Source organism: Stegostoma tigrinum, chromosome 1 (genome assembly GCF_030684315.1).
Source record: "Stegostoma tigrinum isolate sSteTig4 chromosome 1, sSteTig4.hap1, whole genome shotgun sequence".
Classification (NCBI taxonomy): domain Eukaryota; kingdom Metazoa; phylum Chordata; class Chondrichthyes; order Orectolobiformes; family Stegostomatidae; genus Stegostoma; species Stegostoma tigrinum.
In genome coordinates, this window is record NC_081354.1 from 172972648 (window position 1) to 172992062 (window position 19415).

The following is a 19415-nucleotide window of genomic DNA, read 5'->3' on the forward strand; positions in this document are numbered from 1 at the left end:
CTGGTGGTGCACCTGGCATGTCCTCCTGCACTCTTTGTTCAATAAGAGTTGATCCCCTGGCCTGATGCTTATGGTCGAGTGGAGGCTATATTCGACCATGAGGTTGCAGATTGTGCAGGAGAACTATTCTGCTGCTGTTGACAGATCACTGCTCCTCATGAATGCCCAGTCTTGAATTGCAGGAGTTGTTTGAAGCCTGTCCAGTTTAACATGATGATAGTGTCACACAACTCGATGAAGGGTATTCTCAACATGAAGATGGGACTTCTTCTCTGTGGGCTGAACAGTGGTCACTCTTACTGTTACTGCCATGGACAAATGCATGTGCAGCTGACAGTTTGATAAGGCTGAGGTCAAGTATGTTTTTTCTCTTGTTGGTTCCCTCGCTACCTGCTGCAGCGTCAGTCTAGCAGAAATATCCTTTAGATCCTGGTTAGCATTGAAATACCCCCTCCTCCCAACCATGTGCATTTTGTACATTTTCCACCCTCAGCACTTCCTCCAAGTGTTACTGAACTTGGAGGAGTACTGATTCATTCATAGAGAGAGGATGGTACATGGTTATCATCAGGAGCCCGTGTTTAATCTGAAGCCATGAAACTTCATGGAGTCCGGAATAAATGTTGAGGATTCCCAGTATAACTCCATCCAGACTGTAAACAAAACTGTGTCATTATCTCTGCTGGGTCTGTCCTGCCAGTGGATCAGGACATATTCAGCGACAGTGCTGTGTCTGGGACATTGTGGATAAGGTATGTTGAAGTTTAAGTCACAGGGCGGTTAAAAAAGTGTTTGGCATGCTTGCCTTCATTGCTCAGTCCTTTGAGTATAGGAGTTGGTAAATCATTTTGGTAAGTCATCAGTACATTGGTGAGGCCTCTTCTGGAATGCTGTGTCTAATTCTGGTCACCCAGTTATAGGAAGGATAATATTAAGCCGGAGATGTTTTAGAAGAGATTTATGATGACGTTGCTGAATATGGAGGGTTTGAGTTATAAAGAAAAGCTGGATAGGGTGGACTTCTTCCACTGCAAGTGTAGGAGGTTGAGAGGCGACTTTCTAGAAATTTCTAAAATAATGAGGGGTCGAGATAGAGTAGATTGCATTTTCCTTAGAATGGGGGATTTCCAAAGTACGAGGCACAGCTTTAAGGTAAGACCAGCGAGATTTAGAAAACACATGAGGGGTAAACTTTTTACACAGAGGGTTGTGTGCTTGTGGAATGAACTTCCTGAGGAAGTTGTGGATATGGGTACAATTGCAATGTTTAGAAGACATTTGGATAAGTAAATGAATAGGAAAGGTTTGGAGGGATGTGGGTGGGGAGCAGGCAGGTTGGACCAGTTTAATTTGGGATTATATTCAGCATGGACTGTTGGACTGAAGAGTCTGTTTCCGTGCTGTATGACTCTGTCACCCTTTGACTATGTTAGTAAGGAGGACTTTGTGGGGCCAACAGAGCTGCTTCTGTTTATCGCTTCCAGTGCCTTGGTGATCTGTTTGGTTTAATTTCTTTGTTGAGACTTTGTAGCAGTTGATATAATTGAGTGGCTTATGAGGCTATGCCAGAACGTAATATGGAGTGTGAACCACATTGCTGGGTGCCTGGAATCACAAGTAGGCCAGACCAGGTGTGGGAATCAGCTTTCTTTCTCTGAAGTACATTAATGAGCCAGAGTAGAACAGAATAGAGTCCAAAAACACTGTAAAAACTGAAAGAACTGCATGTGGTGTAAATTAGAATTGTTCTGAGGAAGGGTCACTTGACCCAAAACATTAACTCTGATTTCTCGCCAGAGATGTTGCTCGGCCTGGTAATCTTTTCCAGCAATTTCTGTTTTTGTTCCCAACAAACACTTTTCCTCTTTCAAATCATCAGTTAACGTGGTTTTAAACCATTCCTAGCAATTGGTCTGCTACCTCAATCCACCTGCAACTCCTTTTGCTTCCTCATCTATATCTCTCTTACATTTCTCTGCCATCAGCTGTTTATGTATTTACTTCCCAACATTAACGTTGCTGCTTTAAAAGTAATTAAAAGTAAATTTTCTGCAAATGAGTCTTGGGGCAGAAATTGCTTACCTCCAGGCAGAGATATTCCATTCACTAAAATTAATGGATTAGAAAATCACAGACTGGGGTGTGCAATTACCTGATATATTCATAGAACATTTAAGACATAGAACATTACAGCACAGTACAGGCCCTTCGGCCCTCGATGTTGTGCCGACCTGTCATACCGATCACAAGCCCATCTAACCTACACTATTCCATGTACGTCCATATGCTTGTCCAATGACGACTTAAATGTACCTAAAGTTGGCAAATCTCCTACCGTTGCAGGCAAAGCGTTCCATTCCCTTACTACTCTCTGAGTAAAGAAACTACCTCTGACATCTGCCCTATATCTTTCACCCCTCAATTTAAAGCTATGCCCCCTCGTGCTCGCCGTCACCATCCTAGGAAAAAGGCTCTCCCTATCCACCCTATCTAACCCTCTGATTATTTTATTAAGTCACCTCTCAACCTTCTTCTCTCTAATGAAAACAGCCTCAAGTCCCTCAGCCTTTTCTCATAAGACCTTCCCTCCATACCAGGCAACATCCGCGTAAATCTCCTCTGCACCCTTTCCAAAGCTTCCACATCCTCCTTATAATGCGGTGACCAGAACTGTACACAATACTCCAAATGCGGCCGCACCAGAGTTTTGTACAGCTGCAACATAAGCTCTTGGTTCCGGAACTCGATCCCTCTATTAATAAAAGCTACAACATATACAAAGATCATAATAGTTGAAAATATATTTGGACTTAATGAGTTTGCCAACTATGCTGCCTTTAATTGGCACAACTTTCCATTAAAACGCCATGTCATAAAATTTATCATTTATACCGTTTCCAAGTTTATAAATAAATTTGTTCACAAGAGAAGTACTTTAACTGTCTCTCATTTAGAAATAAATGGGAAACTAAAAAGGACATTCATCTCTTGATTGACAATTATTCTGTTTTCTTTGTTAATCGGCAACAAAGAAACCACAATCACCCATGTTGTTGATCAAAAGTATTGTCTATTAATGAGTAGTTCAGTCAGAAAAGTATAATTGAAATAATTGCCAGTACTTTTCTGAAATAAAACATTGAAAATTCAATTTACGTTTTGTTTGAAAGCTTTTGAAAACAACAAAGAAACTCTCACCAGGATAAAGAGAGATGAATTCTTGATGATTCACACATTCAGGGAATGGTGGCATAGTTATAGGCTTTTTTTAATAGAGATGAAGGATGAAGGGGAATTTGCTGTCACTCAGGCACTTAAATGGACAGTGTGAGATTTTGCCAGCATCAAGTATACCAAGATGCCAACAGCTCACAGCAGTGGCCGTGGGTTGGGGAGGGGGTGCATTGGGGGATGTGCAGTTGCTGTTGCCCATATGGCAATCACCCAAGGCAGCCTTTATTGGATGTCAGGCCAAAGTGAGTGATAGTAGTCAGAGGCCTGCCAGATCCTACAGTGGTTATTGAGAAAAATGGGAATTGGCAATGTAGGCCGCTGTTTGCACTTGGTGAGGCAGTCCATGCTGGTGTCAGCTCCCTCAATCAGGCACTTTTCCCCCTCCCACATCCCTCACCACCCCCTTCCTCAACCGCACACCCCACCCCACAACCTCAGAGGCCTACAGCAACTCTGTAAATTAAATTCTACCCAACGTTACTCCACCAGCAAATTTGAACCCTAACCCTAAGCTCACATACTGGCAAGGAAGCTTGTTAAACTTTAATTATCAATCTGATCCTCCCTCATGATCTGTCATAGATGTAGTGATGGGCAATTTACCTTCAACAGGGTATTTTACCTGTTTGGCAGTACTTATGTAGGTACCCGGGACATAATAACCGATTCAGGAGACATCTCCTGGTAGAAGGTGCTCACTTCAAACCTTTCTGGTTCAAATATTGTACAATGCTAAGAATAGCTAGGCTTTGTACCTTCAATATTGTAGTTCCGAGCAGACAGGCATTCATGCACATACACAGCTAATAAACAAAAATGAACATTTATTGACGTACACGATGGCATATTTACAGGAGCGTAAATTTACATTAATGTCTCATTGGTGCCACCTCTGTGCCCTCTTTCTGCTCCTTCCACTGTGACTCAGTGCAGTCTCACGTTCCACGTCTGAGGTCAAGGGAACCTGAGTTGCAGCACTTGGCTTTGACCATGGTGACCCGGTGAAGATTGTGAGTGAAGAGAGCAGCTATGCTGAGTGTGTCTCAGGTTGGATGAACAGCTATGATCATGTTGAATGGCAGTGCAGACTGGAAGGGTCAACTGGCCTGCTCGTGATCCTGTAATTAATGTTTCAATGAGCCGCCCAGAGGCTAGTGAACCTTCCTTTACTGGAACTGCCACAAGGCTGAGCATGATGGAAGCAAAACCAAGAAGGCAGGCACCTGAACGGCTGTAGCTTAGGAGAGAGAAGTGTGTAGCAGGACCCGGATGTCCTTATACACCAGTTGCTGAAGGTAAGCATGCAGGTACACCAGGCAGTAAAGAAGGCAAGTGGTATGTTGGCCTTCATTTCGAGAGGTTTCGAGTACAGGAGCAGGGATAGGTTACTGCAGTTATACAGGGCCATCGTGAGACTACATCTAGAATATTGTGTGCAGCTTTGGTCTCCTTTTCTGAGGAAGGATGCTCTTGCTCTTGAGGGAGTGCAGCGAAGGTTTACCAGGCTGATTCCAGGGATGGTGGAACTGATGAATGTGGAGAGATTGACTAGGGTGGGATTGTTTTTGCTGGAGTTCAGGCGAATGAGGGGGCACCTCATTGAGACTTATAAAATTCTAACAGAAATAGACAAGGTAGATGCAGGGAGGATGTTCCCAGTAGTGGGTGTGTCCAGAACCAGGGGTCACAGTCTGAGATTTGGGGTAGACCATTTAAGACAAAGATGAGGAGACATTTCTTCACCCAAAGAATGGTGAGCCTTTCGAATTCATTACCACAGGGAGCAGCTGATACCAAAATATTGAATGTATTCAAGAGGCAACTAGATATAGCACTTGGGCGAATGGGATCAAAGGTTATCAGGAGAAAGCAGGATTAGGCTCTTGAGTTGGATGATCAGCTGTGATTGTGATGAATGGCCGAGCAGGCTTGAAGGGCTGAATGGCCTCCTCTTGCTTGTATCCTCTAAGTTTATATTTTTCTTTGTGGCAGACAGGATAGAGGTAAAAATCCCTGCCACCTCTGAGTGTCCTGAGAGGAATGTGCTGGGTGACCTCTGTTTCGTTCTACTTCTGGTCAGGTGCCTACTGGAACTGTCCTGTCTTCTTGTGAGAGAAGTGCACCTGCAGTGAGGATAAGGCCCCCCAAGAGTGATGAAGTCCAGCAGTGACTCCTGGACCTGCCACTCCGTGACAGCTGCTAACCTGACCATGAAGGCAGGCGAATACTGGCATTCTTGAGACAGCAGAGTCCTAACCGTGTGACTGTTGTCCAGCAGCCTTTGTGTCATGCTGACCAGTTACCTCAACAAATATACATGTTGTTCCAGTGTCTGCTTGTGCAAGGCAATGATGTCCCGAATTGCCAACACTTTTGGGCTGTCTCCTGCCTGGGACTGAGCAGGTACCTTGCCTCCAGCAATCTCCAGAGTGCCATGACCTGGGTTGTTTCTTTCTTGATCAGCAAAGACATGCTAGTGATGTGCTTACTAGCAGGTGTTCCTGATTCTAGTCTGGCTAAAGTACTCAATAAAATGTCAGTATCCATTCTGGTGGGGAGTGCAGGAGGCTGCCGTGCCATCGAATATCCGTGCACTCTACTGCAGAATTGGAGGGGAGAATGACTATCATGATGCTCTCTTGAAAGCAGAGACTATTGTTGTACTACTGAAACCATCAAAGAGGCACAACAGAGACCCCATCAAGGACAAGGGGTACAGGTTGCTGCATATTAATAATGCATTCACTGTCAGTTATAGGAGAGGAGAGGAATAATAGTTAATGCTTCTCACTCAGTTTTTGAGACATGGTTGTTGAGCACCTGCATGTCAACTAGGGCCAAGAACTTCTCCTCCTAAAGGATGAAGCATATTGAGCACCTCACCACCCATTTTGCCTCTGTCGTCCCTATTATGGGCTGCTGTGTCCTGGATGAGACAAGGGGAAGGGTTGATTGCGATGATAGAAGTGTTGAGGTGTCCTGAGTTGCTGAACATGCAGTGCAGAGGCCATGCAGAATGAGTAGTATGGGTTCTGGTGGGAATAAGAGTGAAGGAATGTGCTGCAATGAATGGTAAGAGTCGGAGTGCCATGAGCATCGATGAGAGGTCCACTAGCAGAGAAAGTATGAGTGTGAGATAGCAGACAGGAGATGGTGACACAATCCCTGACAGAGCAGAAGTTATTGATTTTCTTGCAACACTGCTGGGCATTCCCTTGGAAGCTTGATACACGCTGAGTGACAGTATTGGAGCAGGCTGGCAGGGTCTGGTATCACGGCTTGCTATGCCAGTCATGCACCACTCCAGCTACCAGGCCCTTGAGATCCCTGTGTGCAAAGCATGTCTGGGTCAAATGCCACAAACCGTGCAGGGTATTAGCTGAACTGGAACTCTTTATCTGTGTGGCATTTTGAACATGATGTTTGCATCAGAGGTCCTATGATATCCTTGCTGTGATGAGTACTTCCACCCTTGGCAAGTGGGGCAACCAGGCTACCATTCAGGTGCGCAGGGCAGCAGTGAACGTGGTGCGAAGTAAATGAAGCGAATTTGGGATGAAGCGCAAGAAGACTCACTGGCCTTACAAACAGAAACCTTAACATGAAAAATGACAGCTGATTTGGGGTAACATTCAGCTCCTAATTTTGCATTAGAACAAAACCAGGAAATGCTCGACAGATCAGACTGTATCAATGGAAGGACAAGCAGAATTAACTTGTTAGATTAAGGTATCCAATAATAAAATCTTAGTTTTTACGACAGATAATTAATGCATTTCTGCCAACTAATGAGTTTGCTGCAGGCAGAATCTTATTAAATATTTACGGTTCAGTAAGTTTGTATCTGCAATTCTTGTTTAAAATTAAATAAGACTAAAGGAAGCCTGCAATAGCCTGTTTTCTTTTGTGGAAAGTCTCACTCAATTGCACATTTAAAATATTTTCTTTTTAAAATGGAAAGTCATTTACATTGCTATTTTTCTACTGAATATGCATTACACCTGGTCCTAATTTTGTCCAATAATTATGCTAAAGATACTTTGTGACTTATTCCTTTGCTTTTAGACCATCTCTGGAAAGTCCAGAGTTTGTTTCCCATTTTTAATTGTCCTTGAGAAATGGCAAGTGTATAGAGAAGCAATGCACAAGGTGGACAATAGCAAGAGAGAATAATCAGTCGCTAATTTAAAACAGGGATTAGGAGGAATTTCTTCTCTTAGAGGATTGTGAATCTGTGGAATTCTTTCACAAGCATGAAGCTTGCCGGAGAAACTCAGCAGGTCTGAAAGGACCGATGTAGAGAGAAACAGAATTAATGTTTCAAGTCTGGTATGACTCTTCTTCAGAACAGTTAGCAAACTGATTCAGCCTGAGGAGGATTGTTTGCTTTAGATTTCCAGGATCAGCAGTAGTTAGAATCATAGAACCCCACAATGTGATACTTGGCCACTCAGCCCATCAAGTCCACACTGACCCTCCAAACAGCATCCCAACCAGACCCAATCCCCATCCTATCCCTGGAACCCTGCATTTACCATGGCTAATTCACCTAGCCTGCACATCTTTGGACACTATATGCAGTTTATCATAGAATCACAGAAACTCTATAGTGTGGCAACAGGCTCTTCGGCCCAACAAGTCCACACCGCCTCTCCGAAGGACATCCTACCCAGACCCATTCCCCTAGTATCCCCATGTCTAACCCACCTAACCTGAACATCCCTGGCCATTATGAGCAATTTAGCATGACCAGTCCACCTACCCTGCACAGCTTTGGACTGTGAGAGGAAACCGGAGCAGATACAGGGAAAGTGTACAAATTTCACACAATTGCCCAAGGGTGGAATTGAATCTGTGTTCTTGGCACTGTGAGGAAGCAGCACTCACCACTGAGCCACTTTGCCCACTTTTACCATTAATCTTCCGTTCTTTACCACAGAAGGTTGTTGAGATTGGGTTAAGTATATGGCAGGCTGAGACAGACAGATTTTGAATCAGTGAGAGAATCAAGGGTTATGAACGAAAAGAGGGAAGATAAATTTGATTAACAAATGAGACCTGTCAAGGAAGGTTACTTAGATGTTCTCTTGCTGGAGATAATCAGTGCTTGGCACTTTTTGAGTGTGCATGCAACTTCATAACTTCAGTGAAATACCAAACTTTATTGTAGAAATGAATGGTCTCTTTCCATGAAACATATCCTCACTGTCCTTCTTGGAAAGTTTGAAGTTGTTGCAGAATTTGGCAAAATCAAACTATTTACATGCAGCGAGCACTTTCCAGAAAATTCAGAGTAGATAAACAACCACACACAGAACTGCCAATGTGGGGAAATGTTTGGAGTGCGAATTGGGATCAAAGGCAGTGAGGCAGATTGCAAACTCATTTAAACATATGGTGCTGTGTTATTTTTAAGAGTGAGATGCATTGAAACAGGTGATGTCTTTTAAAAGAGTGAGTCTCACTCTGAATGACTGAGAGTTGTTGGGTTTTATCACACATCATGAGTCAGCAAATGTCAGGCAGGAAGAATATTTGTTGTTGAGTGTCTAGTTTTCAGGTTTTCTCAAGACTGTAAAACGGAAGCAAACACTTTTTTCTAAAACTATTACTGCTCAGGGTAAAATACACTGTGCTATTGCGTCATGTGATTCACAAAAAAAATGATCAATAGCCTCAGGAAGCTGATTGATAGATTTATTGACACAAAGTTTACAATAACATCGATGGTCATTGCATGTGGGGAGGACAGTTTGATTTACTTTAGATACTCAGTGAACATCATCAAGTATGTTAGCTTTACATTCTGTAGAAAATTAAAATTGTTGAGCAGAACTTATATTCTCCAAAAGAAGTTTTATCCGAGGTGTTTTCCATGAAGAGATGACAGATACTGTGGACCTAACCAGCTTGGTGTTGGCCACACAACAAATTCAAGCAAAAATCCAAAGAACCACAGATGCTGTAAATCAGGAACTACAACAGAAGTTGCTGGAAAAGATCAGCAGGTCTGGCAGCACCTGTGAAGAAAAATCAGAGTTAACATTTCAGATCCAGTGACCCTTTCTCAAAATTCGACCCGAAATGTTAACTTCAGTGGATTCAAGCAAGTACAGTGGATTCTGTAAATGCTAATCTGTATGTGCTAAGACTAATACTCCTAAGATTCAGGCATTTTATTGAGTGAAGAACAGAATGATCTGTTTATGTGAGGAGAGACATTTTTCATTCAGCAAGCCTGAGAGTGTGGTGGAGGTAGATTCAATAATGTACAAAGAATTGTAGAAATCTGGATCTCCCTTCTTCAAGCCAGCTCAGTTTAATTGGATCAATTATCAATTTTAAACTTCAATTGATAGTGTTTTTATTCGGCGAGAACATCAAAGGAGTTTGGTGATTTGGTTTTAATGTCATTGGGAGGCAGTGATGTTGCCAGGAAGGTATAAATAGCGTGCTATTACATCTGAATTTAAGGATGACCAGATGTAAAATAAAAGAAATGCCACTCAAGATATCTTCTTTTTAGTCCATTCACAGGTGCTAACCCACCCTCTGTTGTTAACACATTCCCTGGTGTTAGTTCACCCTCTGGTGCTTGCTTGCTCTCTGGGAGTATGTTGTGTTCTTTTTGAAAGTGTCTCCATGCTAAAGTGAAAGCGATAGCCATACATTTTTATGAGGAGTTTCTGAAGAGGGTCTTGCAGTATCCTGAAAATTAACAGAAGTTGTTGGAAAAGTTCAACAGGTCTGGCAGCATCTGAAGAGAAATTGGAGTTAACGTTTCGGGTCTGATGACCCTTCCTCAGAAGTGTTCTTCTGACCTGAAATGTTAACTCTGATTTTCCCTTCACAGATGCTGCCCGACCTGCTGAACTTTTCCAGCAACTTCTGTTTTTGTTCCTGATTTACAGCATCCACAGTTCTTTCAGTTTTAATTTTGTACAGTATTCTGCTGCCCTTGTACTTCTGGTGCCTGGACTTGAATCCAGCCCAGTCAAATGGAATGACTATCTGTTATTTTCCAATCACAAAATTCCTTGGCAAAAAAGTTTATGCCACTGCAACTCAGTTCCGAGGAATGCTCTTCATACCCTAATCGCAATCTCACCGACTTGAGCCTCAAGCAAATGTGGTTGATTCTGAAAATGTTAGCCTGCATGTGCTAAGACGAGTACTTCAAAGATTCAACAATTTTATTGAGTGAAGAACGGAGTGAGCTGTTCTGTGTGAGGAGAGGCATTTTTTATTTAGGTGGATTCAATGAAACAGTTCAAAAACGTATTGGCTTATTATTTTGAAAGGAAGAATGTGTCAGGTTTCAGGGTGAAGGCAGGAGACAGTCATTGAGATTTAAGACACCAAAAATGTCCCATTGGTCCATCACGTGACAAACAACCACTGAACTGTTCTAATCCTATTTTTTAGCACTTAGTCCTTAGCTTTGTATGCCTTGGCTTTGGAAGTGTTACATCTAAGTTCTTCTTAAATATTATAAAGATTTTTGCCACTACTGCCCTTGCAGGCTACGAGTTTCAGATTTCCACCACCATCAGAAAAACATCCTGCCCCTTATCTTAAATCTGTGCCCCTGGTCATTGATCCCTTCATAAAAGGGAAATGTTTCTTCCTTTCAATCCTGTCTATGCTCCTCATAAATTTATACATCTCAATCCTGTCCCCTCCCAATCTCTTTAGTACTAGGGGAAACATTCCCAGTTTGTCCATTCTCTCTTCCTAATTGAAACCCCCCAGCTCAGGCAACATCCTAGTAAATCTCTTCGACCTCCCCTAGTGCTATAACATCCCTCCTATAGTGTCATGGAGTCATACAACAGGAAACAGACCCTTCTCTCGAACTAGTCCATGCCAACAAAGTTTCCCAAACCAAACTAGTCCCAGTTGCCTGCGTTTGGCCCATGTCCGTTTAAACCGTTCCAAATGTCCTTTAAATTTTATAAATGTACGTGCAACTACCATTTCCTCTGGCAGTTCATTTCACACATGAGCCACCCTCTGTGTGAAACCTTTTCTCCTCAGGTCCCTTTGAAATCTCTCTGCTCTCACCTTTACAGTATGCCATCTAGATTTGAGCTCACCACCTTCGGGAAAAGACCTTCGCTACTCACTTTACCTACGTGCCTCATTTTATAAACTTCTATGTCACCCCTCAACATACCATGCTCCAGTGATAAAAGTCCCAGTTTATCCTGCCTATTTCTTATAACTAAAAACTTACAGAGCTGACAGCATCCTGGTGAGTCTTTTCCGAACCCGCTGCAATTTAATAATCTCCTTCCCATATGTTGAGGATATCTAAAACTGCACACGGAAATAAATCCACAGAGGCCAGTCTCCCATCACCGTGTCATCCTTTATTTATGCATGTAAAGTTATTGACACAGATCCAACTTCCTCAGAGCCAGTGAACAGCGTAGCGGGTGACACAATGATGTTGTGGTTAGCACTGCTGCACCCAGGTTCGATTCCTGCCTCGGGTGACTGTCTGTGTGGAGTTTGCCTGCCCTCCCCATGTCTGCGTGAGTTTCCTCCGGGTGCTCCAGTTTCGCCCCACACTCCAAAGATGCGCAGGTTATGGGGATTGGCCATGCTAAATTGCGCATGGTGTTCAGGGGTGTGCATTAGCCATGTGAAGTGCAGGATTAGACGGATGGGTTAGTGGTGTAGATCTGAGTGGATGATCTTTTGAGGGTTGGTGTGGACTCGATGTGCCAAATGGTCTGCTCCCAGAGTGTAGGGGTTCTATGATTATGGTTATGAGAACCTCTGACACTCCTGTTTATATCTGTCAGCCAGATTAACAACCCCACTCAGGGAACTCATATTCTATGACATCCTCCTGGCTTACCTTGTTACAATCTCTGTACACACAATAACATCTTATACAGTTCCAGCATCACCTCTATGCCTCAACTAATAAAGACAAGTATACCATATGCTGTCTTACCACTTTATCCACCTGTTCTGATACCTTAGGGGACCAGTGCACATGCATACCAAGGACCCTGTGATCATTGATGCTTTCTTGGAGCCGACAGTTCATCACATATTCACTGGAATTGTTTGTCCTGTCAATCCATCACCTCACATTTACCCGTATTGAATTCCACTTGCACTGATCAGTCCATCTGACTGACCCATCCATATCCTGTTATAATCTAAGGCTATCCATGTCACCGTTGACTATCCTACCAACTTTTGCACTGTCTGCGAAAGGCACTAAGTAAATTGCTCCTTCAAAAAGCCAGCACATATCTGAGGGGGTTTGGTAGCTCCCTCCTTTGTCAGAAGTATTCTATGTTTTTAGCTTTACATAAGAGTGGTTGACAAAGGGACCATGTAACCTTCTTACTTTGGGGTGTGCATTCTGCAACTGAAGGTGACAAATTACAGCCTGCTTTTTTCTGATAGAGGGTCTTAGAAGGCCTTCTATTGGGAGATGACTGAATATTTACCCTTCAGTGCAAAAAATGGCAAAAAGTCTTTGGTTTCTGCAGATTGACATTGCTCATCAGCTCCTGGCCATAAACGCTTACAATGAAAAGTGGCTGAGTGAACAGAGGAATTTGCAGTGAAGCTGTGATAGAATTGTTTGTTAAGAACAGAAACTCCTTGATGTCTCAGAACTGAAAAAATACATTGGCTACATTTCATGACAGAACCATGACCTAATGGCCGTTATTCCTTAGCCAATGAATGGATTATTTGCAAAGTTTGCAATTTTAGTATTACAAAGGGATTATTTTTGTCAATCTTATTATGTTACTAAAGATGTTGATGTCCGGCAAGATAAAGAGAAAATTGTAAATCATGGAAAACTTTGGCAAAGATTCCTGTTGAGCATATCTTCTGTGAAAATGAAATGAATTATTTTCATTTAGATCGATAGTCTAGTACCATTTGTCACTGAAAAAGTGTTAATGTTCTTACAATTTCAAGATAGCAATTTGCGATGAAATACTTCAAATATTCTCAAAAGCAATTGAGCTCAAATATGCGTTATAATCTTAAGTATATATCATATGCATTAACTAACGGAAAACATTTTGTGAATTTAGGCTCCTTTGGTCACTTCTTTTTTATGACGTTTTAAAAATATTTTTCTTTGCCTTCCTCAAAAGCTTCGCAAAGCTGTCATGGATCACATCTCTGACTCGTTTTTGGAGACCAACGTTCCCCTTTTGGTACTGATCGAAGCAGCAAAGAGCGGCAATGAAAAGGAGGTGAAAGAATATGCACAAGTTTTCCGTGAACATGCCAACAAACTGGTTGAGGTGAGTATGTGCTATAATTCAGATACTCGTGCTCTGACTGGATGTGTAGTAGAAACTCAGAGGTTTTAATGGCTGAAGTCATTACCTGCTTTCAAAAGTCATGCAGCTCAGAAAATGCAAGTTTCATTTGTAGTTATACCACCATGTTGTTCATGGCAGCAGATGGCAATCTATGATGTGACCTGTGTACATGAGTAAATGTTGAGTAAAGAAAGAACTTGTGCATGATATGTTGCATCGCAATGTAAACTTTATTCTGATTCGTTGCTGAACTTGCACATGGAAATGGCCAGTGGGTGAGTTGCAGTGAACTATCCCTCTTTAAAGCCCTCTTTATAACTTCAGTAAGAGGACATCTAGCGTATATGTGGAAGAGCATTGTCAATGATAAAAAACCAATCACCTGAAGAATCGTAGTAAAAATTGTGAAGTAGTACTGTTGAAGTGAGAGCTTGAAGTTGTTGCCTGATTTTAACCAAACCTCATAACATACCCTCTTCTCAGCTGATCCTACAATTAAACACTTTTTTGAGAGTGGAATTTTCTAATATTTATGCATTTGTTTAGTTTATCACTATTTTGAATCAAATGAGTAGACTAGCTTTGAAGAATTCACATGTCCTAGGGCATGTGCTACTGTACAGAATATTTAATTGCACCTCATATTTTAAGCAATTATGTGGCCCTCCTAAAATATTAAACATAATTTAAAATTCTGTTCAAGATTGTTCATCTTACAATTGAAATTGTTTATGCCTTTCCAATTTCTGCATTGGGTTTCAAATCACATTTCATAATGAGTATGTATTACAGTATGGGAATGCTGTTTATATCCATGAGTGCCATTTGTTAAGTTCTTTCAAAATCTGATTATTTCTTCAATAGTAGACACAGCTTCCCATATCCCCCAACAAATTGTAGGACTCACAAGTCTTACTTTGTGGAAAAGAAAGTGATTTGCTGTCGACAAAAGCCCTTCTGCTCCAGATCTGCAAAGAGTTCAAAGCTGGCCTGTTGTGTCATTGAGGGGATCAGAAGATTTACCATCCATGAATGCAGAACAAGTCGAACAGAGGTCGTAAGCTGAATTTGTCTGCACATGCCTGCGAGTTTCCAGGTTTTGCTATGGAAGCAAGAATTACACAAGGATGTTGCAGGAGAAAGGTTAATGGGGATATAGAAAACATATAAATTCTTGAGATATATGCAGGACAAGAATAAAGTATTTGTAAGAGGTATAAGTTGATTTGAGAGGTAAGGGAATAATTTCAGGTGCTAGAATGGCATCGACATTGCAACCAACAAAATCTCAATAAACACAGTGGTGAGGGGAAACCTTGAAAACAAAAGATCTCAAGCATTGAGCATTAAAAAGAAATCTTGAATTTGTACAGGGAGGGAATGATGCTGCAGAATGACTGAGTTAGCAAAGGACTGGCAAATGGAGTACAATGTGGGAAACTGCCCATTTTAGAAGAAAATGTCAAAAAGAAGTGTGTTATCTAAATTATGAGAGATTGTAGAACTCTAAGATCGATGCCATTTTGAATTGATGATAAACGGTGCAGCAAATTATTAGGAATGTTAATAGATTATCCTCATTTACCATGTGGAGAATTGAATTCTGGAGTGCTGTGTAGGGTGTTGGTCACCATATTATATGATGAATGATGCAAATGTTTTGGAAGTACTTCGCAGAAGATTTACTGGAATATTAACTGGAATGAGTGTTTCATAAAGAAAATTTGGACAGATTTAGCGGTATCTACTGGAACTTAGAAAAGTAAGGGGTAACTTAACTAAAACATATAAGAGCCTGAAAGGTAATGACAAGGTCTTGTTGGAGAATTGAGAAGCAGGTTAACTGATTGAAAATCAGAAGTCACCTGTTTAAAACATAAGCGAGTCCATTTTTTTTCTCAGAAAGACGCGAGTGAAAAGTGTGAAAGCAGATTCCCTTGAATATTTTGTAGACAGATGCTGGTAGATCCCTGTTAAGCAAGGGGTTGAAAGATTACCAGGAGTAGGTGGGAATGCAGATTAGATATTATGATCATATCAGCCACGGTGGAGCACATTTGAATGGCTGAATGGTCTATTCTTCTCCTTGTTGATATCTTCATAGGTTTTTGTTTTTATTCTTTCATGGACATTTTGGCTGGCCAGTTCTCATTGCTTGTCCATAATTCCCTTGAACTGAGTGACTTGCTCAGTCATTTCAGGAGATAGTTGAGGGTCAACCAAATTGCTGTGGGTCTGGAGTCACATGTATGCCAGAACACATAAGAATGGCACTTTTCATTTCCTGAAGGATATTACTGAACCAACAACTTACTCCAACCCCTTATTCAGTATTGCTGCGTACTGGTGACACCACATCTGAAGTGAATGTTCCTTTCCTGAATTTGTCCCTCCCTTCCATTGTCTGATTTAAAACTGCTGCTGAGGTGTTGCTTGTGTACTCTATAGACAAGGTTGATGGATAAGACCTTGATAATAAAATGTGAGGCTGGATGAACACAGCAGGCCAAGCAGCATCTCAGGAGCACAAAAGCTGACGTTTCGGGCCTAGACCCTTCATCAGAGAGGGGGATGGGGGGAGGGAACTGGAATAAATAGGGAGAGAGGGGGAGGCGGACCGAAGATGGAGAGTAAAGAAGATAGGTGGAGAGGGTGTAGGTGGGGAGGTAGGGAGGGGATAGGTCAGTCCAGGGAAGACGGACAGGTCAAGGAGGTGGGATGAGGTTAGTAGGTAGCTGGGGGTGCGGCTTGGGGTGGGAGGAAGGGATGGGTGAGAGGAAGAACCGGTTAGGGAGGCAGAGACAGGTTGGACTGGTTTTGGGATGCAGTGGGTGGGGGGGAAGAGCTGGGCTGGTTGTGTGGTGCAGTGGGGGGAGGGGATGAACTGGGCTGGTTTAGGGATGCAGTAGGGGAAGGGGAGATTTTGAAACTGGTGAAGTCCACATTGATACCATATGGCTGCAGGGTTCCCAGGCGGAATATGAGTTGCTGTTCCTGCAACCTTCGGGTGGCATCATTGTGGCAGTGCAGGAGGCCCATGATGGACATGTCATCAAGAGAATGGGAGGGGGAGTGGAAATGGTTCGCGACTGGGAGGTGCAGTTGTTTGTTGCGAACTGAGCGGAGGTGTTCTGCAAAGCGGTCCCCAAGCCTCCGCTTGGTTTCCCCAATGTAGAGAAAGCCGCACCGGGTACAGTGGATGCAGTATACCACATTGGCAGATGTGCAGGTGAACCTCTGCTTAATGTGGAATGTCATCTTGGGGCCTGGGATGGGGGTGAGGGAGGAGGTGTGGGGACAAGTGTAGCATTTCCTGCGGTTGCAGGGGAAGGTGCCGGGTGTGGTGGGGTTGGAGGGCAGTGTGGAGCGAACAAGGGAGTCACGGAGAGAGTGGTCTCTCCGGAAAGCAGACAGGGGTGGGGATGGAAAAATGTCTTGGGTGGTGGGGTCGGATTGTAAATGGCGGAAGTGTTGGAGGATAATGCGTTGTATCCGGAGGTTGGTAGGGTGGTGTGTGAGAACGAGGGGGATCCTCTTGGGGCGGTTGTGGCGGGGGCGGGGTGTGAGGGATGTGTCGCGGGAAATGCGGGAGACGCGGTCAAGGGCGTTCTCAATCACCGTGGGGGGGAAGTTGCGGTCCTTAAAGAACTTGGACATCTGGGATGTGCGGGAGTGGAATGTCTTATCGTGGGAGCAGATGCGGCGGAGGCGGAGGAATTGGGAATAGGGGATGGATAAGACCTGCTCAGTTAACATGTTATCTCTTTACTTTCAAATATCAATTCTTCAGATTCACTTTTGATAAGACTCTATTAACTTTTTTTTAAATATGTATAAAAACTCTTACTGCCTGCTTCTATATTTCTTGCTAGCTTTCTGTTGTTTTCCAAATCTAGTGAACAACATACACTCCATCATAAGGTCAGAAGTTTGGAAGTTCATTAATGATTGCACAATGTTCATCACTATTCACATCTGTTCAGATGCTGAAGCAGTTCATGTTCAACTACAGCAAGACCTGCTCAATATCTAGGTTTGGGCTCACAAGTGGCAAGTAACATGCGTGCCACACGAGTACCAGACAAGTAACCATCATCAGCAAAAGACAATTTAAACATCACCCTTTGGAATTCAAAGGCATCACCATCACGGAATTTCTCATTAACAACATCCTGACCATTGCCTTTGACCAGAAACTGAACTTGAATAGACATATAAATAATTTAGCTACAAAAGCAGGCTCAGAGCCTAACATCAGATAACTTTCCTCTTGCCTATCGAACCCTGCAAGTCTCAAAGAAGCATCAATGGAATATTCTTCACTTTTCTGGAGGATAGTAGCTCCAAAAGCACTCAGCAAGTTTGACACTATCCAGGACAAAGCATGCTGTTTGATCAGCAACAAATTCACAAATATTCACACCATCCACCGCCAATACTCAGTAGCAGCAGTGTGTACTATCTCTTAGCTGCACTGCAGAAACTCGTCAAGGCTCCTTAGTCAGCACCTTGCAAACCCAAGACCACTATCATCAGAAAGGAGATGGGCAGCAAATACGCGGGAACACCAGCAACAGCAAGTTCCCGCTAGACTTGGGAATGTATCACTGTTTTAGAAGTAGAAATTGCTGGAAAAACCAACAATCCTGGCAGCGTCTGTGGAGAGAAATCAGTGTTTATGTTTTGGAAAAAGTGTCAGTGGCCTTGAAATGTTAACTCTAATTCCGCTCCACAGATGCTGCCAGGCCTCATATAGTCATAGAATTATGTAGCACAGAAACAGACCCTTTGGTCCAACTCATCCGCAGACCAGATACCTTAAACTGGTCTAGTCCCATCTGCCAGCACTTGACGCACATACCTTCTAAACCCTTCCTATTCATGCACCCATCCAGATGCCTTTTAAATGTTGTAATTGTACCAGCTTCCGCCATCTCCTCCGGCAGCTTGTTCCATATGCACATCACGTCCTGCATTAAAAAGTTGCCCCTCAGGTCCTGTTTAAATCTGTCCTCTCTCACCTTAAACCTATGCTCTAGTTTTGGACTGCTGCTGAGTTTTTCCAGCAATTTCTGTTTTTCTTCCTGAAGTTCCATAGTTCTTTCAGTTTTCTGTGTAGTATGTCAGTTTCTTCAGTGTCACTAAGTCCTGGAATCCAGGACCTCCAGCCCTAATGTTATTGAGTCTGTTTATACCAAACGGGCTACAGTTCAAGTGGTTCAAGTGGAAACTCATCACCACCATCTGAAGGGTGGCTAGAAATGGGCACAAGAAGTATAGAATCTCTACACTGTGGAAGCAGGCCACTTGGCCCATCAAATCCACACTGATCCTTTGAAGAGCATCCCCACCAAACCCACCCCCTGCCTTATCTCTGTGAATCTGCATTTTCAATGACTAATCCACCTAACCCTCACATTCCTGGACTCTATGGGCAATTTAGCATGGTCAATCCACCTAACCAACACACCTTTGGAGTGTGGGAGGAAACCGGAGCACCTGGAGGAAACCCGCACGTTCACGGGGCGAATATGCAAATTCCCTCAATAAATGCTGAACTTTACAGCAACGCCTACTTACCGTGAATGAATTAAAATAAAATCCCTTTTTGTTTAGCCTTTCTTTGCTTTGTGTAAAATGTTCTGTCCAGTCTTCTCATCTGTACATTTCCCCTATTTTATGCTTTCCCTTTATGTTTGATACCACCTTTAATCTTTCGAATTAGCCATATATGATGGATCTCTCCCTGGAATTTTTGTAACTTCTGGAAGATTCTCATGAGGGAGCAGTGAATGGCCTATTTGCAAATATTAGTGTGCATAAGCATCATCATTATTACTGATTTACAGTTTCTGATTCTCCAACCTG

At 42.8% G+C, this 19415-nt stretch overlaps 1 protein-coding gene across 5 annotated transcripts in view; it reads left to right on the forward strand.

Moving 5' to 3' along the window:
• The window catches only part of ctnna2 (catenin (cadherin-associated protein), alpha 2), a 1331223-nt gene that overhangs the window by 757991 nt on the left and 553817 nt on the right, over window positions 1–19415 (forward strand). For all 5 annotated transcript variants that reach the window (XM_059650313.1, XM_059650312.1, XM_059650318.1 and 2 more), the window contains exon 9: window positions 13374–13526. In XM_059650313.1, the coding sequence (XP_059506296.1) occupies window positions 13374–13526 (153 nt within the window). The remainder of the gene's footprint in view (window positions 1–13373; window positions 13527–19415) is intronic.